The sequence below is a fragment of the Ictidomys tridecemlineatus genome, chromosome 1, assembly GCF_052094955.1.
Source record: "Ictidomys tridecemlineatus isolate mIctTri1 chromosome 1, mIctTri1.hap1, whole genome shotgun sequence".
NCBI lineage: Eukaryota > Metazoa > Chordata > Mammalia > Rodentia > Sciuridae > Ictidomys > Ictidomys tridecemlineatus.
In genome coordinates this window covers 151,265,215-151,291,791 of record NC_135477.1, presented here as the reverse complement: position 1 = coordinate 151,291,791, position 26,577 = coordinate 151,265,215, and the positions used below count along the sequence as shown (strand labels likewise).

Here is a 26,577-nt window from a genome sequence, read left to right as displayed (position 1 = left end):
AGGCTTTAAGCAATTTAGAAAGAATTTGTCTTAATTCTTTCTAAATTAAGAAAAATGTGGCTCAGTGGTTATGTGACTCTGAGTTCAATCCCTGATACAAAAATAAATTATAAAAATTTAGGAAGTGTAAAGAATCAAAAAAGACAACAAAGATGATTTTGTAATAATAGGTGGCAGAGAGACATGAGTGGTAGGAATATGAAGTTGGGTGTTGGTTTTGTGAACCAGGCCTACTGTGCCTCGTATAAAGCTTTCTTTTAAAGGGCAATTTGCCTGAGGCTGCTCTGGCCCTGCCTGGCTCCAATCTATGGGATTCTGGATTCTCCTATTAGGAGAAATGCAGGCCCGAAGACTCTTCCCTGAAGATAGAAAGAGCAAGGGTTGCCCTGAAGGGGAACTTTTATTACTTTACACAGATCAGATTCCAAGAGTAGGGAAGACAGGATAATTAGAAACAAAGTCCCCAACCATAAAATATGTAAAAACTAGTTACAATTAGGACTGGTCAGTGCAGACCAAAGTGACCCAGAGTTGCCTTGGATCTTTAGCATTCCATTATAATAGGAAAATATTTCCTTCATGGAGTAAGACCATGAGCAGATGGAACTTGATTTGAGGCAATCCAACTATCAGTCAAACATCATCAAGAAGTGGGCCTGTGGAGGAGTCTAGACATTTCCCTGTAACCCCCAATAAAACAGGGCTGGAGGAACATACTGTTACTCTCCTGAGAGGATCCATTCTCTCCCTTTCTCCTTTAAGAGTGTTCCTTTTTCCCTTTTCCAATTCCATCTAATAAACCCATGCCTTCTACTCTAAGTGACTCATTTGAAATCCTTCCAAAGAACTGGTGACTGAGAACCTCTGTGGATAGCCTTTCTCTGCAATCATACCACACTGTCCCGAGATGTCCAGTATTAATATTCTAATGTATATCTTCCTGGACTTTTCATTGCACATAAAAACTTTTTTTCTATAGAAACAAGTACTGTATTATTTCAGTTGCACACATTTTTTGGTGTGTGTGGCATACTAGGGAGAAAACTACTACAGAGCTACATCCTCTGCCTCTTTTTATTTTAATATTTTAATTTTACTTTTTTTGGTACTGAGGATTGAACCCAGGGGTGCTTAACTTACTGAGCCACTTCCCAGCCCTTTTTTATTTTTATGTTGAGTCAGGGTTTCACTGAGTTGTTTAGGGCCTTGCTAAATTGCTAAGACTGGCTTTGAACTTGTGATCCTTTTGCCTCTGGCCTCCACCACAGCTGGCATGAAGCTTATTTTCTCAGGAGGGAAAAAAAAAGAATCCAGAGGCTGGAGGCTGGCCTAGCATACATGAGGTCCTGGATTTGATCCTCAGCCCTACTGAGGGTAAAAATCCTGGAAGTGAAATTTCTGAGTCAAGAGAGAGAGAAAAATTTTTACTCTTTAAAAAATGTTTGTGTTATCTCCAAATTGTAATCCATAAAAGTTATTTATATTTCTACCTGCAGTGTATAAATGTGTGCTTAGTCTCCCATCTGTCTCCATCATCTCCAGAACCTTTACTAACTATTCTCTTTTGAATAAGCAGCTATCTGATACAGAATAAATGTCCCCTTGTGCGCTAATCCACAAATCAAAGATCAAATTATGTGAACTAAAGTTAAGGAATTCACACTTTGTTCTGAGGGCCAGTGAAGCGCATTAAGCATGATAGAGCATCAGATTTGGGTTGAGGCCACGTGTGGTGGTACTTGCTTATAATCCCAGCAACTCAAAAAGCTGAGACAAGAGAATTGCAAGTTGGAGGCCAGCCTCAGCAACCTAGTGAGAACCTGTCTTGAAATAAAAAAATAGGATTGGTGGCACATCTCTGTAATCCCAGTGACTCAGGAGGCTGAAGCAGGAGGATCACAAATTCAAGACCAGCCTTAGCAATTTAGTGAGACCTTGTGTCAAAATTAAGACTAGGGAAGATAGGATAATTATAAAGAACTGGAGATGTGGCTCAGTGGTTAAAACTCCACTGGGTTCAATATCCAGTACTAAAAAAAATGAAGAAATAAATAAAAAATAAGAAGGTATGTTGGGATATAGCTCAGTGTCAGAGTGCTCATGTGTTCAATCTTCTACAGTACAACAAGGAGAGAGGGGGAGAGAGATTAATGGAGGCACACACATCAGGTTTGAGCTGGATATAATCAGAATCCCCTGATTGTTCCTAGACACACTGTGCACTTTCTTGCCTATAGCTGGATAACTATTCTCTTTGATCTCTTGATATCAAGAGAAACAACCTAGGCCTGGGGATATGGCTCCGTTGGTAGAGTGCTTGCCTTGCATGTACAAGGCCCTGGGTTTGATCCCCAGCACCACAAAAAACAAACAAAAAGAAAAGATATGCTGTCAATCTCTCCAACTCCTCTAATTGCCAACAAGGGAAGTGCCTAGACCACATGACCCTGGTATTTCCAGAATCATATTTATAAAACTGGCTTAAGCCAAACATGGTGGCAAGTGCCTATAATCCCAGTGACTGGGGAAGCTGAAGCAAACTCAAGGCCAGCCTCAGCAACTTGGTGAAAACTTGTCTCAAACTAAAAAATAAAAAGGGCTGGGGAGGTAGCTCAGTGGTTAAGCACTCCTGGGTTCAATCCCCAGTACCTTCCCCCTCCAAAATACCTGGTTTAACTTTGGATTCAGTGTAACTCAGATACTAGCAAAAAAGAATATTATGAATCATAATTAGCATGGTATGCTAATACGAACACAAACTCTGCACATACTTGGATTAACACCTACAACTGTTACTTTTGGTCCCTATATCAGAGGTTTTTATTTGTAAGTGACAGGCAAGAAAGCTAATTTAAGGGGGGAAAATTGTTGGAAGAGTTGGGTGGGTTCCAGAATTTAAAACCAGAGCTCAAAAAGCATAGGTTGAGCCTAGTTGTGGGACAGAGGAACAAATAAAGGACAATATTGTCAGAATCCACCTTTGGGATGAAGAAGCATAACCAGTAAGCAGGTGAACTCCATAGGATGAGGCAGAGCCTTGTAAAAAAAAAAATGCAGAAAATATACAGAAGAAAATAATCATTGCTCACATTTCCACCATCCAAAATGATTAACATTAATACTTAGGTATATCTATTGGGCTTTTTTCTGTGGATACATTTTGGATAAAAAGTCAGGGAAGCCAGATGAGGTTGCAAATGCCTGTAATTCCAGCGGCTCTAGAGGCTAAGGCAGGAGAACCGCAAGTTTAGCAAGTTTAAAGGCAGCCTCAGCAACAGCAGGGCGCCAAGCAACTCAGTGAGATCCTGTCTCTAAATAAAGTACAAAATATGGGGCTGGGGTTGTGGTTCAGTGGTAGAACACTTGCCTAGCATGAGTGAGGCACTGGGTTTGATCCCCAGCACCACATAAAAACAAATAAAGGTATTGCGTCCACCTACAACTAAAAAAAAAAATTTAAATACAAAATAGAGCTGGGGATGTGGCTCAGTGGTCGAGTGCCCCTGAGTTCAATCCCCAGTACCAAAAAAAAAAAAAAAAGTCACAGAAAATGTTTATACATATGCTAAAATACATCTACTATACTCAGGAGATTTGGCTAACTTGAGATGAGCTGGACTCCGATGCTGGCCTCGAAGGCAGACCTGGCATTGTGAGTCCTCTGTTGCTCTGAGCCTCTTTCCCAGAGGCCCTTTTCAATAGAAACAGCACAAAAGACAGGGACTTGTCCCAGCTTGTCAGAACTACAGAGGACAGTGAACAAGGAGTTATCATTATACCAAAAATAAAAATAAAATAATAATAATAAAAAAGGACAGATCACACCCTATCTCACTAACCTGGGCCACTAGAAAAGAAAGAGTGGGGCCTGTGTCAAGTCACCAGGACTGGGGTCAACCTCTACATACTTTCTCCCCCAGCAGCCACCCACTTGTTTGCTTATTCAGTCATCTATTCAGAAAATACTGATGCCTATGATGTTCTTGCCCTTTTCTAGGGTCTGGGAACATGTGCATGTGACGACCCTCAGTCTAGTGAAGCAGAGAGATGGGGAACAGCAGGAGCGATTGTGACAGATGATACACGAAGAACCCTCTGACAGCTTGTGGAAGCCCCAGTGGAAGCCAGCAGGCTGGAAGCGAGGGCTCAGGTTGGACTTGGACGGTGCCTTTGGTCTGGGCTGTGGAAAAGGAACCTGCTTGCTGGGGGAGGGAGAGGGCAGAACATCTGAGACAATGGGCTGAAGTGTGTGGCATGGGGGTGGGGCACACACATCTGGGTCTGAAACCCAACTCTTGGTTTTGTGGCCTTGAACAAGTCATCCTTCCTCTCTGAGCCTATTTCCTGTGGGTACTAAGAAGGAAGGTGAGTTTCACAGTCAAGAAAACAGGATCCTATGAGAGATAATGAGGCAGCACTGTAGTCACTCATAGATATGAGTGGTCTTCAAGCAGAGGAAAGAGCACAGGGGCTGGGCGGGGGCCGCAGGTGGGCTGGGGAAAACCTAAGCATCTGGTGGGAAGGAGGAAGGAGAGGTAGGAGTGGACAAAGAGTGGACAAAGGAGGCTGGTCCTCCCACAGCCTCTATCTTTTCCCTCAAAGAAAGTGGAGCAGACAGAGGGGAGAGGAAGGAACAAACAAGGAAATCTATTTCCTTGACATCCTTTACTTTCCTCTGAAATGACAAAGGTTTACATTTGGGGCTGACTTTAATCTCTCCATTCAAAAAAAGAAAAAGTAAAAACTAACAAAGTTTCTGTTTCAGCTGATCTCCTCAAAACCCCTCCAGGGTACAGGGGCTTTCACATCCTCCTATGGTGGGAAGCTGTAGGTGGCTGGTTGGGGAGGGCACACCTGAAGTCTGGAGAAGGTGAGGAGAACTGACTCAAGCAAGCGATCTCAGAGGTTCTGAGGCCAACCAAACCCAGTGGCCTCTCTGTTCACGCTTTCAAAAGTGGATTCTTGGGCAGGGTAAGTAGCTCAGGGGTAGAGCACTAGCAAGGATGCAGGCCCAGGATTCTATTCCCACCACTACAGAGGGGGATGGAGAGAGAGAGAGGAGTGGGGACTGAAAAGCTGAGCTGATTTTTCCATTATGAAGCTGGGCTTAAACCCAGGCTTTTCTGAGTCTCAATCCTCCCAAAGGAAACTCAAAATTATTTATCTACCCAGGATATTTAGGAGCAAATGAAAACATTATGGTTTTTTTTTTTTTTTTTTTTTGAAATTTTTTTTTTTTTTTTTTTTTAGAGAGAGTGAGAGAGGAGAGAGAGAGAGAGAGAGAGAGAGAGAGAGAATTTTTTTAATATTTATTTTTCAGTTCTCGGCGGACACAACATTTTTGTTGATATGTGGTGCTGAGGATTGAACCCGGGTCGCACGCATGCCAGGCGAGCGCGCTACCGCTTGAGCCACATCCCCAGCCCAACATTATGGTTTATAAGGCCCCTAGGACCTGATTCACCCTTGAAAACTTCACTATATTCCCACTCAAGTGCATCCTTGCCTCTGGGCCTTTGCACATTCTGTTCCTTCTCTTTGGAGGGCTCTTGTCCTTACTGACTCTTTTCATCATTTAGGTCTTACTAATTTCAATGTCACCTCCTCTGAGAGGTCACCCCTGTGTCAGGATGCCCCTGCCCTAGGTCCTCTGACTCACCACTTTTTCCTCATGGCCCTTATTTGTTTATTGGTGCTGGGGATTGGACCCTGGGCCTTGTACATGCTAGGCCAGCACTCTACTACTGAGCCACATCCCCAGCCCCCTTATTATAATTTGAAATGGTTGTTTATTTGTAGATATTCACCTCTCCTATGAATGCCGAAATCAGGAACTTTTTCAGGTTCACTATGGGATTCCTGATATCCTGATGTCTAGAACAGAGTGCCTGGGTTGGCTCAGGGCAGAAGCCTCAGTCAGTTTTGCTCAATGAATTTATTTGGCACAGATGACCTGCCAAGCACCATACTAGGCCCTGTGGAGACAGTGACAATTAAATAGCCCTTATAGAGTGTCTAGGTTTTTATATCCTCCTCAGGATTGATTTCCTGTCAATTAACAAGCAGAACTCAAAGGACACAAAGGCCAAAAGTGATGAGAAAGTATTCAACTCTCCACCCCTCTGAAGGCCGCAGTGCTAAGTGTATGTTAGTTTTATAAAAAAACTACCAGACCATATTCTAGAGTGACTTTATATTCCCATAAATAATATATGAAATCCAGTTTCTCTACATTCTCACTTGAATTGACTTTTTTTTTTTTTTTTTTTGGTAATACCAGGGATTGAACCCAGAGGTCCTCTAACACTGAGCTACATCCCCAGTTCCCCCTGCCTTTTTTTTTAAGAGACATGGTCTTGCTAAATTGCTGAGGCTGGCCTGGAAATTTTGATCCTCCTGTCTCAGCCTCCCAAATAGGTGGGATTACAGGTGTTCACCACCACACCTGGTTTACAGTCAATATTTTTAGTTGTTATTAATAGGTATGTAATATCTCATTGTGGTTTAATTTGCATTTTCCTAGTGACTAACAGTGTCAAACATCTTTTCATAAGCATGTGAATATCCCCTTTGATAAGATTCATGTTGATGTTTTGTTTTGGGTTTTGAGAGTTCTCTATATATATGAGATACAAGTCCTTTGTCAGATATATATTTTGCAAATTAAAAGTTTTTAATTTTGATGAAGTTAATTTTTTTCTTTTATGGATCATTTTTGATATTGTATCTAAGAATTATTCATTTAGCTCCAGGCAGGTCCTGAAAATTTTTACCTGTTATTTAATTCTATTTTGTGTTAATTTCTGTACAAATTATGAGATTTTTGGAAAAGACTATCCATCAGATGATTAAAAATCAGTTGTGGGCTGGGGTTGTGGCTAAGTGGTAGAGCGCTTGCCTAGCATGTGTGAGGCCCTGGGTTCGATCCTTAGCACTACATAAAAATAAACAAATAAAGGTGTGTGTCCCTCTACAACTAAATTTTTTTTTTTTAAAGAAAGAGAGAGAGAGAGAATTTTTTAAAAAATATTTATTGTTTAGTTTTTGGCGGACACAACATCTTTGTTTGTATGTGGTGCTGAGGATCAACACATGCCAGGCGAGCGCGCTACCGATTGAGCCACATCCCCAGCCCACAACCAAAAAAAATTAAGAAAAAAAATCAGTTGTACTTGCATAGGTGGAGTATGTTAGTTTTATAATAAGAAACTACCAGGCCACATTCCACATTCTGGGCTCTTTATTCTGTTCCTTTGGTTTCTTTGTCTTTCCCATCTTTAATACATTGTCTTGATTTATTTAGCTATACACTAAGTCTATTTTTCTTTTTCTTTTTGTGCCAGGGATTGAACTCAGGAACACTTCACCACTGAGGCTGGCTTTGAACTTGCAATCCTCCTGATTCCCTGGAATTTTGATAGAAATTACAGATCAATTTGGGAAGAAATGATCTCTTTACTATATTTGTTATTAATAGGTATAATACCTCATTGAGGTTTAATTTGCATTTTCCTATTCCAATCCAAGAACATGTGGTTTACACTTTAGTTCTGACTTCTTTCATCAGTATTTTGAAGATTTCAGCATACAAATCTTGTATATTTTGCTAGATTCATACCTATGTATTTTATTTTTCTTTTGATTAGAAATGGTGGGGTGTTTTCGCATTCAATTTTCACATTTTCATTGCAAGCCATAGAAACACATTTTTTTTGGTACCAGGGATTGAACTCAGGGGGACTGGACCACTGAGCCACATCCCTAGCCCTATTTTGTATTTTATTTAGAGACAGGGTCTCACTGAGCTGTTCAGCACCTTGCCATTGCTGAAGCTGGCTTTAAAGTCATGATCCTCTGGTTTCAGCCTCCTGAGCTGCTGGGATTACAGGCGTGCCTGGATGAAACACATTTTTTGTTTTATTTGAGACATTGTTTTGATGTTTTCCCAGGCTCCCAAGAGATCCTCCTGCCTCAGCTTCCAGAGTAGCTGGGACTTCAGGTGCATGCCACCAGGATCGGTTCACTTAATTTTGTGTTGATCTTATATATTTTGATCTGCTGAATTTAGTTTTGATGGTTTTCTGAAAGATTCTTAATTTTCTACAGACTTCCATGTCAGCTGCCAACTGGGACAATTTTATTTCTTCCTTTCCAATCTGTATGACTAACTTTATTTCCTTTTTTAAAAAATATCTTTATTTTATTTATTTATTTTTATGTGGTGCTGAGGATCAAACCCAGGGCTCGAACATGCTAGGCGAGTGCTTTGCCACTGAGCCACAACCTCAGCCCACTTTATTTCCTTTTTCTTGCTGAATTACATTGGCTGGGACTTTCAGTATGGTGTCGAATAGGACAAGTGAGATGGGCTTCCTTGCCTTGTCCTAATAAGAGCGGAATGTTTTACTATTAAGCATGAAGTAAGTTGCAGAGACTTTTGTTGATGTCCTTTAGGATGATGAGGATGTTACACTCTTCCGGTCAGCTGAGTTTTTATCATGGATAAATAAAAAATTCCTTATTTATCATTTGATTTGATCCTGTGATTTTTTTTTTCTTTAGGTTTTCTGAAATAGTGAAAAAAGCTTAGAGACTCCTCCTACTTTACAATTTTCTCAGACTTCTAGGGTCCTGGTAACTTAGTTGCTACTACTGGTCTAACTTGCTAAGTCCCAGAGTGCTCCAGGGAATGTAATTCGAGCCCTACTCATGACCAAACACACCAATATAGGAAATGTGGACCCTAGCATCCACTCTTGGAGATTTAGAGTCATACTGGTTCAGAGAAACCCTGATACTCTTTTACTGCCTTCAACATGGAATTGACCAAGCTTATCTGACCAGAGGCGCCTTACGTATTTTTCTGCTTTTATTATACATAAACCATTATTGCTACCACTGGACTTTTTCTAAAACATACTTAGGTAACAACTCAAATGATCTTGTCCCCTAACTTGCAGGTAATCTAAGCAGCTCTGACTAAGGCTCCAGTTAGTAGCATCAGACATAAGATCTCAGCCTACTGCTCCTCTAAACCATGTTGGATCATGTTGTTAGACATGCTAATAAATCAGCCACCATTCCTGCAGCACCAGACATCATTCTGGATAAGAGGAAGGTAAATTCATTGCCTATCAGGCACTTGAGGTGTCTCGGGCACTTCCTCCCCACTGAGCCTAGGTTTGAGGAGTAAAATTTCCTGTGGCTTCACTGGGGCCTGTGAATGGGCAGCATGTAACAGTTCTATCAATCTCGCCATTACGGCTCCCTCTCACAGTGAATGGGTCAGGTTTGGGAACACATCCAAAACTGGTCTAAAAGGACTTGAGTCCAGAAATTCTGTGGGAACTTGATGATGCCCATGTCGGAAGATGAAAGAGACCTTTTCCCCTCAGGACAGGCCTGAGCAGCTGTAACAGAAGACCCATCTTCGAATTCATTTATATTTTATTTGTTGTGGTGCTGGGGATCAAATGCAGGGCATGGCACAGGCTAGTCAAGCACTCTACAACTGCTGTCTAACCCTAGCCCACTACCTCAGAATTTTAAGTTGGAGCCACTAACGAGAATTTTCCCCTACCCCGCTCAAATTAGGTAGAAGGAATCCTGTCACTTGCCAACAGAATCTCACCTAATTCACATTTGAGACAGGTGCCCAGGAAAAGTAATCACTAAATTGACTTGGCAGGCCACTCTTGATGAGGTGCTGCTGACTACCCTAAAGTTCCACAGCAGAAAACAACCTGTTCTACACCCCCAGATCATCTTTGTCCCCCGCATCCACGCCCTCAGCTTGACATCATCCGCCACTTCTCACCAAAGAACACAGGCAGCCAAAGGCAGCTTGGTCGATACTTGGTATACATCATACATTTATTAGTGAATATCCCTCTGAAATCAGCAACAATATTAAAAAAAATAATGATTGCACTACTTGGTCAAGCAGAACTAGCAACTTTCATTTTAAAAAAAGTACAAATCTGTTAAAAATTTCAATCAGTATACACATATATATAATACAACATACTAGTTATGTTAAATGCTACAAACCAATGTGAATCCAATGGAATGGAAAAAACCACACATTTAAGCTTTAAGAACCATTTTTTTTCTCTATATATTAGCATTTTCTCAAATACATACATGGGAAAAATGAGGTAACTGTAAAATGTGCAAGGAACAGGGCCCCCCAAATTACATATATTTATATATATATGTTACTATATATATAAAACCTTTCTAACACAGAACACAGGCGCTGGGCCCAGCCAGGGCTGGGGGAAGGTGCCCACTGTCATGCCTAGGCCAGAAGTTGGTAAATAAAAGAGTAAACAATGACAAGCCCCCACCACAGGAAATCATTGGTAACATGGCATCTATAGCAAGGTCGGCAAATCACAAACATCCTAAATAATTGTTTCATAAATCTTTTTTTATGATGATTTAAAAAAAAATGTTGTTTCCCCCCCAGTAGCTGCTGTTGGAATCATTGCTGCAGCCAACACACAATCCGTGAGCCTGTTTCCGCCTGCCCCAGGAATGGTAAGGGTTTGGAAACCTTTTGTTGGGGTGGGAAGGGAGGGGGGTTTTGGAAAGGGTGGTTCTTTGTGTAAAACACGTGGGTTTTTCAACACTGCTATAAATATAGAAACGTCACCTGGAGTTATATACAGTAAGACTTTGGGTTCTCCATGGGGGTAGGACCAGGCTGACGGGTCCCGTGGCAGGCTGGGGCAGGTGGGAGGCAGGGAGCCAGGGCAGCTGCGGGGAGAACGAGGGTGGTTGGAGCATCCCTGAGGCAGCAGGCGCCAAGGGCTGCCTGCTAGGATGTGCCGGCCCCACACGCAGTTCGTTCAGGGCAGCAACCCCAGCTGAGGGTAAGAGAGGAAAGAACAGGATCAGAGAAGGAGGGTGGGGAGCTCAGCCAGACCCTACAGGGGCCTCCTCCAGACCTTGGAGGGCAGGGATCAGGCTGGGAGGGGTCCCCTGGAGGTGGAGGTCCACACCCTCCCTGGTCCCCATCCTCCTGGGATTCCTTGAAGGAGACTCACCCAGGCAGGTGGGAGACGGGCCCTGGCTGGAGAGGGAGAAATGCCCTGAAAAGCGTACGGTCCCAGTAGGCTCTAGGGACGTGTGCAGTACAGTGCATGGCAGTTATCAGCTGAGCACAGACCCCCCCCCAACCCTGCCCCATGACTGCCAGCCGCCCAGCCCAGCCCCAGCCGCACACATGCATGCAGGCTAGGCGGCACCACTCGACCCTTCTCTGCCCCCTGGGCATTAGGTCCTGGTTGGTCCCCATACCCCACCCCCGACCATTAAACCAAAAGGAAAAAAAATGTCTTAAATATCCACACCCCCAAATCCTACACGCATTTTTGGGCCAAATGAATAAACAAAAACTGCTGCTCCTCACATTCATGCAAAACAACAGGGGAGAAGATTGGGCATGGATCTGACCCCGTAGCTGGTGGAGGGGCAGCCACCAGGAGCACAGGGACCCTGCCCAGTGTGGCCCAGGTCCTCTCAGGATATATGTGTCCCAACTTGGGCCTGTCTCCCATTTGCTCAGGAGGGCTGTCTGGGCTGTCCTCCAGCCTGGAGATGGGGCTGGAATATCACTGCGCCTGTGGCGAGGGTCCTTGAGACACACAGATACACCCTGCAGAGCAACCTGTGCAGAGCTGGCTGCCCAAGTCAAGCAGGGGGACTCAGTTCCAGGTCCTAGGAAATAGTCTCACACCACCGTCTGTCCACATGCCTGGCAGTGCCCCTGGGCAGAGAGCACACCACTCAGCGCAAGAGACAAGATGACCCAGGACGGCGAGCCCGTTGCCCATCCTGGGGCCAAGGATCTCTACCAGCCGTAAGAGGGGAGCAGACCCCTGGCTCTCAGTGCCAGCAGGAAAAAGAAGGACCCAAAGGTGAACAGAAGGGAGACTGAGCTGGGGATACCCAGGCAGCTCCTTGGCGGGCAGACAGGCAGGCAGATCGGGGAAGTAGTCTTTGGAGCTTGGCAAATGCAGGGGCTTATTGCAGGGGCTTCTCACAGGGAGGACCCTGGCACCAGCTCTGGAGATGCAGGTGGGAACGAAGGGGCAGGCCTGGGCCATTCCCTCCCCGTCCTCCCTGGGTCCCCCCGAGTTTCCAGAGCTTCGGGCAGGGTTCTCGTGGGCAGCTGTGGGGCTTCACTCAGCCTCCCTGGGCACCTCGGAGGCATCAGCTCGGCAAATGGGACATGTCCGGTTAGCCTAGGGGAGCAGCAGCAAGTCAGGATTTACTCTCACTTGTCCTCCGTCCCACCCCTTTATGTTCCGCTGCCTGGTGAGGACTTGGTCCCCGGAGCCAGAACTTCTGGACAAGAAGAGAAGTTCTCCAGGCTTGCCCTGCCCCTCACCATGGGAGGAATACCTGGGGCCACCGTACCTTCAACCACTTGTCGACACACTTGGTGTGGAACTCATGGTTGCAGGGGAGGACTCGGAGTAGCTGCCGCGCCTCAAAGTCACTGAAGCAGACCACACACCTGGAGAGGAGCACAGTGTCACTAAGCTGCACAATGATGGCTGAGGGAAGGCTCATCAGAGTATAACTCTCCTTGAAAGGACTCTCATTGCAGCCCAGTTGGTTCAGGGGCAAGAGATGGTGGCATGGCACTCACAGTGTCTGCTCTGACTGATGGCTGTCTGGGTTAAAGCGGTAAGATGGGAGCTGCTCTATGTCTGCTTTGGTGAGGCCTCTGGGCTTGGCATCTCCCAGCCGCTCGGCCAGGTTCAGAAGGGCCTAGATAAAGGCAGAAGGGGAGGGTCAATAGCACTCAGGGCTGGAGGTCTCCCAAACCCCACCTCCCAGCAATGGGAAGCCATGGAACCTCATAGTTCTCCATTTCCACATCATCCACATCCAGATCCAGGCTGATGGTGGGCCCCATCGCTGTTGGTGACATTGGCAGCATCGAGCTAGAAAAGGAAGGTATGGGGTCCCAAAGTCAAGGTTAACATGGGGTGGGGGCGGGAAAAGCATAGAACTGCTCCTCTAACTCTTCCATGAAAAGTCCACAGCTCTGCACAGTTTACAACAGGGACCCTGGTTCTTGTTCTAGGATGGGAACTCAACAAAGCGTTGTGTGGATGTGGCTTGCTGGGGATACTAGATGGCTTTGGAGGACGTAAGGTCTCCAGGACAATGGGGTATCACAGCTCTGGGGCAGACGTGCTGGTACTTACAGGAAGTAGGGCAGGAAGCTTGGGTAATAAGGTGGTGGTGGCGGTGGCGGTGGTGGTGGGGGCAGTGGCTGTTGCAGGCGGTATCTCTGGGTGCTCAGTCTTCGTGGCACCATGTGGGAATATGACTGCAAGAGGAGGGCCGGACATAGGTCAGCCTGCAGGCCTGCTTCCTGAATGCCCCAGAGCCCGGCTGGGAGGTGGGGCTGGCACTTACCATCCCAAAAGACAGCTCCTGGTGCAGTGGATCATGGGGCAGGTAGTGTAGGGGTACCGAGGGAGATAAGGCTGGGCCTGGGGCAGAGGTGGAATAAGTGAAGCCACCCAAGGGGTGCTGTTCCCCCCGAAGGTCCACATCATTATCGAGCCGCTGCAAGGGCTAGAAGTGGTAGGGGTGGTAAGTCATAGAAGTGATAAAAGAAATGCCCGACCCTCCCCTCCACTCTCCCCCTTTAGCACAGACCCAACCCCAAGACTCACATGCCCAACCCTCCCCTCTACTCTCCCCCTCGAGCACAGACACAACACCAAGACTCACCATACGGGGGTGCTGGGTCTGCAGTGATACAAACTGCCCAAGAGGCGCCATGTGGGCGGGCTGGGGTGGAGGGGCTGGCGGTGGCGGGTGCAGGATGTAGTGGTCACTGGAGATGAGGTGGGGGTAGGTCTGGTAGGGCACAGGGAGCTGTTGCATGGTGCACGCCTGGATCAGCTGCTGAGAGAGGGGTAAGGGGAGGGGGAAGCTGGAGAAGGTTCTGGGCTAGGCCTTAATTTGTGATGAGGGCCACAGGCTATTCCATCCAGCTAAAGATCCTCATTATAATACAAACCCAGTAGCCTCAGTGGATCTAGAAGTCCCATCTCTGTCTTAGGCTCCCAGGAGGACATAGTATTTTAAAGACCCACAGCCTTCACTCTAGCACCTCTGCCAATGTAAGACACTGGGTACAGGGAAGTCCCTGAACCTGAAACACTCTATCACTACATGTGAACATGCTTTGATACATCTTTACAGGACTATGGACTGGAACCGTGACAGCCTGGGGGAACACCGGAAGCTCAGCTCAGTTCGGGTTGCTGCGTAGCTGTCCTGGGGAAGATAGCTGCTTGAAACCGGGGCGAGGGTAGGAGAAGAAAGCACCCACTCACCGGGGGTGGGAGGCAGCAGAGGGGGTAGTGCTGCCCACTGAACATCACGGAGCATGCTGGGAGCTGCTGGGCACTGCAGCCAGGGATGTGTTGGCTTGTAGGCAAGGGGAAGCCTTGGGTGGTCACTGTGGTGACTGTGTAGGACAGAGGGACAGGTCCCTGGTGCACCTGTGAATTGAGAGAGAGCCAGGGAACTGTAGGGAGGCCCCACCACTCAGATTACCCTCAGGAGAAAAAGTCCTGCCAGGCTCAACTCCCAGGTTCCTGTCCCTTCTCAGCTAGGGACCTACCTAATTTCAGACCAGACTATTCCCTGGCCCAGGGACCCCAGGGAAGGACCTCTAGGAATTCAGGAAGGGTACCTATCTCTTTCAGTCATTCACTCTGTGGCCCCAGGGAAAGCCCTGCCTTTGTTTGGGCCTCAGTTTACCTACCTGTAAAACAAGGCTAATAATGTCTCCCACAACCATGTAATGAGTTAAGCAAGATGAAATCAGGGTTTTGTAGCCTTTGCTTAAGACTGGTTTGTCAAAGGCTGGGGGAGTGGGCAAGTGTTGTGCCTACCTGTTCGTGGAGATCAACCATGAACGGGCTCTGCTGGGTGGCTGGGTGCAGCATTCGGGGGCTCCCGCCGGCAGGAGCCGAGGCTCGGTGCTCCTCTAAGGGGAGGTGTGGTGGTCGGGGCAGCGGCTGCTGGGAGGGTAAGCGCTCATCCTGGGCAGGTGGGCTGGCCAGGGGGCCCTCGTGGCTGGGGCTGCACCACAGAGAGGAGGCCCCATAGGACTGAAGGGGTGCCACTCATTCACAGAGCAGGGAGAGAAGCCAGGGTTGTACACCCACTGGGGAGGGAAGATAGCTTGGGACCCGGGCCCCACCCTTCTGGAACCCCAGGCCCTAGTCAAGCTGGCTACCTCAATACCAGGCCTGGGAGATTCTCTTACCTTCCCCAGAGCTGGCCTGGAGTGCTGCTAGGTCCTGCAGAGAATCGCCGCTGACCCACAGGGATAGAGGGTGGCCACCTAGTCACTGCCAGAGCCCATGGTCGCATCAGGGGAACAGTGGGTTGGAGGGGCTAGGCCAGGGCTCACAACCCTAGGAGGCAAAGACACTGAGGTGTGGATAAGTCTAGTCACTAGCCCCATTACAGGCTGGGGAGACTCAATCGAATCCCTGCAATATGACTGCAGGGGCCAGTGATGTTCATTTGCTCCTGGGCTCCATGTGCACCCACAGAGTGGCCTGCTTTGGACCCTGGGTCCAGGGATGACAGATTACGGACAGGCTCTGCCTGTAAGGAAGTAGGCCTCAGCTTCAGCTCTGTGAAATGGCATCAAGTCCCCTCAGAGTTCTGGCTAACACATGTTGGGACCAGCTGGTTCCAGCAAGGATCCTACTGGACAGGGCTCCTGGGTACTGACCCCTGGTATGAGGACTTGGGCAGGGACCTTCCTTTTCCTTTTGCCATGGGCTGCAGCTTGTCCTCCAAACACCCTCCCTTCCATTTGGCTGGCTCAGAAGGGATCCCAAAGAGGCCTGGAACCCAGTTCTCCTCCCACTATCACCAGGTAAGAGGTTCCAACCTGTTTTCTGCCATTGGGGGTTTTCAGCTCAAGGCAAAGCAGTGTTTTCTTTCCTTGACCAGTTCCGACAGTGCCCACCCCAGTGTGACTTAATCTATCTACTCTTCAAGAAAGGTATTGTTAGAGCATTTGGCAGAGGAGAAAAACAAAGGATCAGCAAGAGGAAAGGACTGGCCCTAGACCCCACAGTAAGCATTAAAGCTAGGACAGGGGCCACTACAAGCCTGTTCCTGCATCTGAGTGGTTACTGATAGCTTACTGGGTCTGGCATAGGTCCTTGTTCTGGGAAAAGTGAGGGGTCCTAACACAGCCCTCGAAGTGGAATGTGGGGCCTACTAAGGAAAAAAGGGAAGCAAGACCCTGAGAGAGGAAGTTGAGAAAGAGTGGGTGGGGCAGAACCTCCTCCCCAGAGTCAGAGAGGGAGCCCAGGTGGGGGAAGCTGAGGGACTTGGCTCAATCCCAGGCTTCCATTCATTAACTTCATAAGTTGGGATAAGGCCCTGGCAGGGAAAGCTCTAGAACCTGTCAGGTCCTGCAAAGTTGAAGGGTACATCAAACAGGGCCAGCCCTTTGCTGTTTCTGCCATAGGGAAACCCCCTCTACAACTTCTCCATTTAACAATTTTCCAATGCATCCTTGATACCCAACTTGAAATGTCACCTCCTTATTGACACAGCCAGGGAGCTGGTGTTAACTGTCAGTTCAACATCTTGTTTCTTCCTGCCAATAGCTACAAGAACCATTTCCTCAGTGCTGGGCTCTACAAGCTTGGGCCCTAATTCTGAAAAAGAGCCTTCCTAGGAATTATTACCTCCACTTCACCGACAGTGCCTGGCTGAAGCCACACAGGCAGAAGGTATATAGGTTGGAATTCACATTTCTCCCCTAACTCAAGAGCTATGGCACTCAGAGGAGGGTATGGACAGGGTGCAGTGACCACTCTGTGTCTAGCACAGGGCAGGTGTTATAAATGTGCACTGAAGAAAGTCAAACACACAGGTCCAAGGCCACATAGTCTGGGAGTGATGATGTTAGTGCCAGTGATTAAAAACCAGGAGATTACAAAAACAACCTCTTAGGGGAGGGGAGAAAAGTGAGAAATCCGGTCCCACTGGGTCTTATTTCTGTACACTTTCCTCATGTGCTCTCCAAGCCACTCTAGCCCATTTTCTGCCTGCCCACCATAGACGACAGTGTTTGTGAACTCTGGGCATGGGCACATCCTTACCACACATGTATATACATAGCCCTCCTATTTCCTGCTATCCATCTACCAAGCAAACAAGAGCCAAGGGAGACACAGATAACTGAAGCAACAAACTCTTGGCCCATTCTAGACCCGCTTTGGAGGTTCAGGGAACATGAGCACCTACATTTTATCAAATTCCCTAGCAATTTCTATGGCATAGTCAGGTTTGGAACTTCTGCTCTAGCTGATTCCAGAGATCTAGGGAGCCACAGTTCTGCCAATGAGAAATAATAACAATAAGAACTATAACATTTCTCATGTGCCAATTTGATGAGTCCCCATACAACCTTTGGAGGTAAGGACACTGAGGCATGACCCAGTTTGACCATAAAGCACCCATGTTTAGCCATCAATTCAATAGCGGCCAGTGGCCTCAACTGCTCATGGGTGCTAATCCCACAGAGACCAGTCTGTGGGAATCTGCTCCATGGCCAGACCTCCTACAAAGGCACCTAGTCCTCAGGAAAGGTAAGTAAGGAGCTGAGAAACCAGACCAGCAGACAGACAGCGTCAGCCATCACAGCCCCATACCTAACACCCCCAGCTTCTTGCTGGAGTCTTGGTTTAAGACTTTAGGTACATGGCTTCCCCTTTTCTGAGCTTTAGCTTTCTTATCTTTAAAAGGGGAACAACCCACTAACTGCCTTCCAAGGCTCCTCAAGGACTGCAGTATAAGTGATTTGTAAAGTTTGAAGTCAGTTTGGGTGTGAATGATCATTATCAGAAAATTCCCAAATCCCAAGCAGAAAGAGGGCACTACTTTAAGCACAAGCAACACAGGCAGCAAAGGGGACACACCCACTGCACAGTTGACAAAACTGAGGCCCAGAGAAAGGAAGAAACTTGATATAGGCCACAAAACCCGAGGAACACAATTGGTCCTCACTGACTCTCCCAATTCCTTTCTCTCACTGGCATCGATAGCCCAAGGAAGAACCACCTAATCCAACTCTGTTCCAAGCCATAAAAGAGGCTGAGAAAGCACTGTCTTTCAAGCACCTGTGAGTAGCATCGTTGTGGAGAGAAACCAGTGAGGCCGAGTTGGAGGTAGCAACTTGCTCAAGGTCAAACAGCAAGGGTGGCCAGCTTAACTGCTCTGCCTTTCCACACTAACGCTCTACTTTCAAAAACGTTAGTGTAAATGGATTGACTGTCCCCTTTCTAAATCCAACCTTGCTAGAAGCAGGTATCTTACTTTGCACTGACACTCCCACATCCACCCTCTTCCCTGTCAGCCAACTCCCTCAGTCCATGGCCCCATGCAGATACCCTGACCCTTGCTTAAGGAGCCCAAGCCTTTTGGGCCTGGGGTCTGCTTGCAGGAAAGACACCCTTTTGCAGATGAGCAAATCAGACCCTAGGAGCACGAGTAAACTCAGGCAGGAACAGAAGAAGCCCCTACCCTACTTTCCTGCCCCACCCCCACCCCAAAGAGGAGCTCTCCAACGTGTGGTGCCTGGAGGCGGTTGAAGGCGGGACCACCACACGCGGGGCCATAAGTCTTTGGCTAGTTCATACTCTCTGGGTGACCTTGGTCAAGGAAATCCCTTAGCTTCTGAAAGTCTCAGAAGCCCCAACTGTAAATGGGGTAGAAATCTCCCTTCCCCGGAATGCCACCCAAAGGCCGCAGGGGACAAGAAACCTGGAGGTCATATTAGAAGGAGGAGGAAAGCCCGGGTCCCTAAGGGGCATGCTCCTCTCCATATCCGGCCAGGCGCAAGTCGTGGGGCTCCAGGAACCTTCCACAGCCATCCCTGGGGATGGGGTAGAGATCTGAGACTCGGATACCTGCCCCGAGCGGGGCCTCCCGCGTCCCTTTCCAATTCCTTTGTGCCACGCTCAGAGGGACAGTAGGGGCGGGAGGCCAGACTGCAGCGCCGGGGCCGGAGCGCTGTGACTTTAAGAGCCGAGGATCCTGGACCATGTGCTCGGCGTGAGACAAAAGCAACAACAAAGGAAGTGGCGGCCGCAGGGGGAGGGGGCGGCTCCTTCCTCTCCAACCGCAGCGCTCTACCTCTGGAGAGGGGAGACCCGGCCCGGCCTTGGAGGGCGCAGGGGGGCTTCCCTGATCTCAGGGGTCTCGCTGCTCCCAGTTCCTACCGCCCATGATTAACCCCTGCAGAGCCAGCTGGATCACTAACCCCATTCCCCCGGGAAAGAAACTGAGTTTCAGGGGTGCGGGAATCCGGAGTTATGGGCCTTGGCCCTGACTCACCTTCGGCCGCCCGGCCACACGGTGACTCCTTTGTTCGCGATCTAGAAAGGCTAGGCCGGGCAGGGGGGCGGGGGGGGCTGCCTGGACCCTTTAAGAGTCCCCGCCCTGCGGAACAATGTGCTCCCCTCCCCACCCCCCAGTCCGGGGGCAGCCCGGCTCCTTCCGGGGCCCTCTCTTTGTTGTCCGCTCGGCGGCGTCCGCCTCGCGAGGCCCACGCGCGGTCAGTCTTTCTTGGCCCAGGCCCTAGGGGAGCCGAGGGACGCGCAGGACGCAGTTGGTTTGCGCGGCTGCCGGCAGCTGGCCCTTTAAGAACTGGCCGCGGCGGCAGCGGAATGTAACAAACCCCACATTTGATTCACAACATTCGAAGCGGCGGGGTCGCGCGCTGGGTGGGAGGGGGGCTCGCGGGGGCGCGCCGGGAGATTTAGGCAAACAGTAGCCGGCTGCAAGCCTGCGGCGGTCCCGCCCCACGCCAGGGGCTCCGCCCCACGGCAGCCCAGAGAGCCAATCACTCATCGCAGCCTGGCACGTGACGGGCAGACCGCCATCTTGAAAGACAAGATTTTTTTTTTTAATCTCTTATTCGCTTCCACCTTCGCACTTAAAGCGACCGCAGCAGCCACTGTTAAAGACAAGGGGCGGGGCAACAGAGCCTGATAAAAAGCTTAAGACCTCGGGGTGCACAAGACTGATGAGCAGCAATTCAAACATGCTATGCAAACTCGCTAACTACTCGCGCTTCTGAGGCTTAGTTTCCCTGCGGGAGAAATGAGTCCCGCCAGCAGAGCCGCGGCCCGGACTTACTGTGTCATGGTCACCTCCTTGGGGACCAAGTGCCGCTTCGGACACTGAAGTGCAATGGGGCTGATCTCCAATGGGACAGGGACAGCCGGATCGAGTACTTAGGATGGTTTCAACAGCCCCGGGCCAGCAACCTTCCCAGAATGACGTCACCTCCAAGAGCTGCAGCACCGCGATGACATCATGATCCGGTCGCCCCACATCTCCTTGTTTATACTGTGCGGCCCCTTTAATATAGTGGGACGGCCTAGATTGCCCAGCAGACCAATAAGGGGCGATCCATGCAAACGAGCTAACGTCTACCAGGTGGGGAGATTGGTCCTGCGCGCGTTGACGTCACAGAGATAATTAGCCACCCCGCCCCCAACGTGACCAGGGGAAAGGGGCAGGGAACAGATTGTAGTTTAAGATTAAACTTGAGTCACCAGACACTAGTTACTTTTGGCTGGGCGAGGAAGTTTTGTGTCACGCTTCCATACTTAAGTTTTCTATCCCTCCCAGCAACTATAAAAAGAGAGATTATGACAGTCATCCCATTTTACAGATGAGGAAAATGAAGATTAAGAAATACCTAACCTGGGTTGAGGATGCCCTAGCCTAGCATGTACCAGGCCCTGGGTTTGATCCCCAGCACCTTGGGGTGGGGGTGCATGCGCACGCGCCTTCACTCGCCCCACATCACAGAACTGGTAAGTGTGGGGGACAGGCATTTGAACCAAAGCCAAGCCTTGTTATCCTTTGCCTGGATGCCTCCCCAGAGAGACATCATACAAAATGTAGCGTAACACATCAATTATATAAACAAACAAAAATCAGTAATATGCTAGAGCTGTCCCAGAGCTGGGGACAAGCCTAATAAAGACTGGTGAGTGCAACCATACAACTAATAACTGAACCCCTGTACAGCTACAGGGATATTTCCATGGGGCTACTTCCAGGACAGCTCGAAACAAAGTGTGAGTGCAAAGTTTATGATTTATTAAATCTGTGTGATGGACTACAGGGTGGGGCTCATTTTTATGCTGCTTGGGTATTTTGTAACCCCAAATTTGTTTTTGTTTGTTTGTTTTTGTGGTACTAGGAATTGAACCCAGGCCCTTGCACATGCTAGGCAAGTACTCTACCACTGAGCCAGCCATAATCTTAAATTTTAAAATAAAAATTGAATCCAAAATGCTGAACAGGATGTAACGGTACTATCAATATCTTTAATTGGATATATACATCTGCATAGAATATTTCTGAAAGGATATCCAGGAAACTGATTAACAGTTGTCCTCAAGGAGAACTGAATCAGGAGGATAGACTTTTTTTGTATATTAACATATACATTTGTTCATTTAAAAAATTAAATAAGTATAAGCTACTGGGAAATTTAATAAAAACTACTATATAAGAGTATGTTTTAAGTTTTTTAAGCAATAAAAGCTTTTGTTTTCTCGAAATCAGAAATCACTTTTCAGTAGAGGTGTCCATTGGAAGAATCCAGAAAGAAGTTTGGGGAACAGACTTGCTTATCACATGTCAAGTAGCCCAATAACAAATCAGTATTACTGTGGATGCACATCCTAAAGATGGTACCCAGCAGGGTATTTGCAGATCTCTAAGCAACAGAAGATCCAAGTTCTTGATACAGTGCTACAGATGTAACCTGGAATGCTGTATTTGTCCAGCACTCGACCATTACACACACCCCAGCTCACACGATGATCTCTTCAGTTGGCTCCCTATCATCAATTCTTCCTTCACCGCCCATATAATCTTAACCTTTTAATTTCCCCCTCATATAAAAGCAGTTGGAAAACCCTCCCCACATTTAAAGGTGTCTACATCTGTAAGAGCATCCCTTGCTTCAACAGGGGCAGACTTCCTACTGCGAACGACACAATGTTAAGTCTTTGGGGTGTACTTAACAAATTTTCGCTGTCCAAACCTTTTGGGTTCACCTCTCCTCAACTCTCTCCCACACCATGGCGGTGCTCCCTCTAGCCTTCCCTACCTGTCTTGGATGCCCTCTGAATCCCTACCAATTCATTCCTCTTTTTTTGCCCTTTGAAGCTCTGCTCTCGTCTCACCTCTTTCAGGAAGCTGCTTGTGATATCTCCAGCTTGTACTGAACTCCTCCATCTATGCACACAGGGCTAGTACCCTGACCTTCCCCTCATGCCATTTAATTTGCACATGGCCCTGTCACAATCACTGCATGTCTTAATAATCCTCTTGCTGGCTGAGAGGATTCAGCCCTTTTAAGTGTGCCAACAGTCGGCCTTTGCTGGAAGTTAGGCAGCACAGGGGTGACTCAATCTCATTTTACAGGTGAATATTTGAGACTCACAAAGGCAAAGTGACTTTGCCAAAAAACCCACACAATACCTTAACCACTTCTCACCCTCAGAAAGGGACTTTCCAGCCATGAACCAACCTCTGACTGTGCCATAATTTTTGTCTAATATATCCTCAACTCCCCCTACTCACCTGTGGCAAAATCCTGCTCAAGCTTTGGGGACAGCTCAAAGACTACCTCTTCAGAGCCTTCCCTAACCTGCTGGCTTGTTCTGGCTTCCTCCCAGCAGAATTGTCACACTGTATCACAATAACAGAAGCCTATTCCCAGCAGGGTCCAGACACCAGTTCAGGGCCTGGCTCATACCAGGTGATGGATGCTCAAAGCAAAGGCTCTGTACTTCCCCTCATCATTGACCAGGAAACTCCTCCCCATCATCTCTCCAGCACAACTCTCTCTCTCTTTTTTTTTTAACATTTATTTTTTAGTTGTAGGTGGACACAATATTTTATTTGTATGTGGTGCTGGGAATCAAATCCAGTGCCTCACGCATGCTAGGTGAGTGCTCTACTTCCGAACCAAAACCCCAGCCCCTGTACAACTCTTTTATTTATCCCCTGTGTCTAGGCATGACCAGGAAGTCCTCAGTAAATTCCCAGAGTCCTTTGGAGATCAACTAAGGTCAGAGGTCAATAAGATATCTTTTCTGGGCACAAGGAAAGCCAGTCTGCAGCAAAGTAAAAAGGGGACATAAATTTATCAGATATCCTAAATTTTCAATACAAGGCAGAAATTCAAACTTTTCTTCAAAATCCTATACTTTGGAACTACAATGTGAGGATGTGGCCTACAACTCCCTATGTAGTGATATGTGCCTCTTTCTCGTCACACTTGCCCCCTTGAAGGCAAGTGCTATTTACTCTCATATTACTAATAAAAGTGGTTCAGAGACAGGAACTCACTGCCCCAGAAAGGTGGCCAGTGGGCTCCAGAAACCAAAGGTGGGGATAGCTTGCTGAGTATTTTCTGGAAAGATGCAGGTGCAATGTGGGATTGATCATCTGACAGTGAACTAAATGCTCTGTGCCAATGTTTGTCCCATTTTACAGATGAAGAAACTTAAGTGAGAGGTGATGAGTCACCATGTTACACAGCCATTAAGAGGCAACCCTAACCCAAGGCCTTGTGCATTCGAGGCAAGCGCTCTACCAACTGAGCTATATCCCCAGCCCTTAGGATCACATTCTTGAAGTTTGGTTCAGGCAAAGCAAATGCCAACAAAGGCCCCCATAATTACTCAACTTGCTCAATAATCAAAAGCAAGAGGAGGGGCCTTGTGGCTCAGTGGTAGAGTGCTTACCTAGCATGTGTGAGGTGTGAGACACTGAGTTTGATCCCCAGCACCATATAAAAAATAAAAACAAATACAATAAAGGTATTGTGTCTATCTACAACTTAAAAAAAAAAAAAAGAAAAAAAAAGCAAGAGTAGACCACAGAGGTTCAGGGACTAGTGGGTGGCTCCAAATCACACAGAGCAGATGAGAGCCAGAGGGGCTCAAATCCTAATGCTTTCAAGTATAAAGCACTTGATGCTACTACATTCCAGCTTCCTCCTCCAGAACTCCTTTGCAGCTGGGAGGGGCTTGGGCAGGTTGAGGCTGGAAGAGGAGGGTGTGGTCATCACTTCCTGCTGGGGCCCTGCCCAGCCAGGGTTTCCACCTACTCAGAGCCTGGACAGCAGGCTGCCTTCCTCCTTCCCTCAGGGTCACAGAGCACTCCACTCTTCTTGCATGGATCCTCAAATCCTCCTCCAAAGAGGCAGGGTACAGTAACCTTCCCAGGATAGAGCTGGCAGGAGATAAAGACTGATGTACCACCTCAGGGGAAAGCAGAGCCTGGTAGAGCCAGTTTAGGACTCAGACCTCCCAGATAACACAGAGTATCAGACTTAAGCCTAGAGACTCAAATACCTGGGAGCGAATTGACAGGTTCCCTGACAAATCCTCTCTCTTAAGAGCAGGACTGAATGTATCTGAGGCCTTAAGTTTTGGCTTCCTTAAAAAGAACAAATTTGTGCAGATGCATCAGTGGGGCAAGGGTGCTGGGTGTCTTGTAGAGATGTCAGGGTATGAGGTTCATGTCTGCAGCATTCTGGCTCCAGTTTTGAGACCCTAGGTAATTTATTTGCCTTCTCTAAATCTTGGTTTCTCATCTCTAAGATTGGGCAATAATGATAGTTCTAATGACAGTGACATTTACTGAGCACAAAGGATCAACCCAGCACTGTTGTTCATCTCCTTTAGGTTTTCTAAGATGTTAGGACTACACTAATGGTTAAATGAAGGAACTGCTCTGTCTTAAGAGCTCTGTGACCTTGAAGAAGTCATGAACCTCTGTGAGGCTGTTTAATCCAGGTGTAAAACAGGGATGAGAGTACTGATCTCAGTGTGTTGTGCATTTTGTGAGACACTTGCTTAACTTTCTGGTTCCGGATCTGCATTTGGATGTGTGAGCTTGGTGTGTGTGTGCGTGTGTGTGTAGGGGGACTCTCTCTTCTGACTCACCCCAGTCCCTGTAACTCTCATCACTGGAGCTGTCAACGTCCACAAAAGGATTAGGAACCACGACCCACTGTTCACAGATGATAACCTGCGTCTGCAGGAGTACAGTGTCTGGCAGACTCGGGAGATGAGTTCAACCGATTGCCCCATTTTTCCTCCACATTAAATATCCCCTTTCACCTCTTCTCCTTTCCGGCTCCCGGCACCAGCTCGAATAGAGCTTAGTGGCTTTCAAACAACAGAAGCTGGGTGGTTTTGGAAAAGACACTGATCCTCTCTTGCCCCCCTCGGAATTCCAGCTTTCTGAATGCAGTAAGGACCGCTGGAGGTCTGTTCCCTGGTCCGGCAGCCGCCACAGGGCAGGGCCCGGGTCATTCTGGTTATTCCAGTGGCTAGCACAAAGGGAGTCAGTAAAAATGTTTGGGACCGGCATAACGAGGCCTTAGGACTGCAGCGCCTCTTAGGCTCCCGGATGCCTGGATCTCAGCTGAAGCTGGACCCACCTGGGGGGCTGTGATCAGGGCAGGCGCGAGGCGCAGGGCTCAGTGGGACTTGTAGTTGCCCGGGCATCCCCGAGCTGAGGCACTTCGATAGCTGACCGGCGGAAGAGAGCGCCACACTGGCACCCAGATGCACAACAGCTAGTTCTGGCTGTGAGCATACGCAGAGGCCTCGTTGGAACCCCAGCGTTAACTCTGCCAGCCCGCGGCCGCCCCCTACCGCTGCGTCCTCGTTGACCCTGCGCCTGGGGCGCTCGGCGCAGGGTCGCGGCCGGGCGTTACCTGGGGCGGTGGTGGGGCTGCTCCCCGACCCCGCGACAGCTCGTCGCTCCCGCTGCAGCCCAGGGTCTCGGTCGGGCGGCGGCCCGGACGCCGCGCCTGCCGCGGGCCCCCCCTCTGGGCTCGCACTGTGGAACCGTCCGCGGACTTCACCACCCGGGCGCGCGCGGGGGAATCCACGCTAGCTTTGGCCCTCCCACCCAGGCTCCCGAGCAAATGGAACCGGCTGGACCGCACCAAGCGAGGGGGTGGTGGCCGGCGGGAGAAGGCGGGCGGTTTTCGGCCACGCCCACTCACGTTAGGCGGCAAAGTGTGCGCAAGAGCAAAGCGCCCACTTACCACCTCTGTGACCTTGGAAGAAGACTGTGTCCGTTTTCTCGTGGGTGAAATAAGGAATACTACGACTCCGTGGCCTTTCAAAGAGTCTTTGCTTCCCGGAAAGTTTGTGCCCCTTCCCCAGCCTCGGAATGGAGCAGGGGGCGCTGGTAGACCTACAAAGAACGGGCTCAATAGATCTTGGTTCCTCCTTTGGGCCATTTTCTGGACCTCTGTTTTCTCGTCTGCGAGATGGAGCGATGACGCTTTATTCAGGAGAAAGTTGGGAGACTCCGGTGACAAGAAAACAAGGCTATTGGCCAAGGGATTGCAGCTCTGTTCCCACGTTCCCTGTATACCTAACACTACATAAGACTGGACTAGAGCTTGACAGACCTGGGAGCCCCAGCCCCAGAGGG

At 48.3% G+C, this 26,577-nt stretch overlaps 1 protein-coding gene across 6 annotated transcripts; it reads right to left on the bottom strand.

Moving 5' to 3' along the window:
- Positions 1-9,844: 9,844 nt before the first annotated feature.
- Rnf44 (ring finger protein 44) lies at positions 9,845-26,040 on the bottom strand. 6 transcript variants are annotated; one of them, XM_005333146.5, is made up of 11 exons: positions 25,847-26,040; positions 15,314-15,464; positions 14,937-15,126; positions 14,373-14,540; positions 13,762-13,938; positions 13,441-13,602; positions 13,227-13,351; positions 12,872-12,959; positions 12,662-12,783; positions 12,427-12,526; positions 9,845-12,251 (listed from the first exon to the last, which is right to left on the bottom strand). In XM_005333146.5, the coding sequence occupies exons 2-11, from the start codon at positions 15,418-15,420 to the stop codon at positions 12,189-12,191; spliced, it is 1,302 nt and encodes a 433-aa protein (XP_005333203.2). In that variant the 5' UTR covers positions 15,421-15,464; positions 25,847-26,040; the 3' UTR covers positions 9,845-12,188. The 6 variants fall into 6 exon arrangements, with proteins under 6 accessions (XP_005333203.2, XP_077905687.1, XP_077905682.1 ...); XM_078049561.1 differs by having other exon boundaries at positions 13,762-13,935; positions 25,847-26,039; XM_078049556.1 differs by lacking the exon at positions 25,847-26,040 and adding an exon at positions 20,221-20,599 and having other exon boundaries at positions 15,314-15,480.
- Between the last annotated feature and the right edge of the window lie 537 nt (positions 26,041-26,577).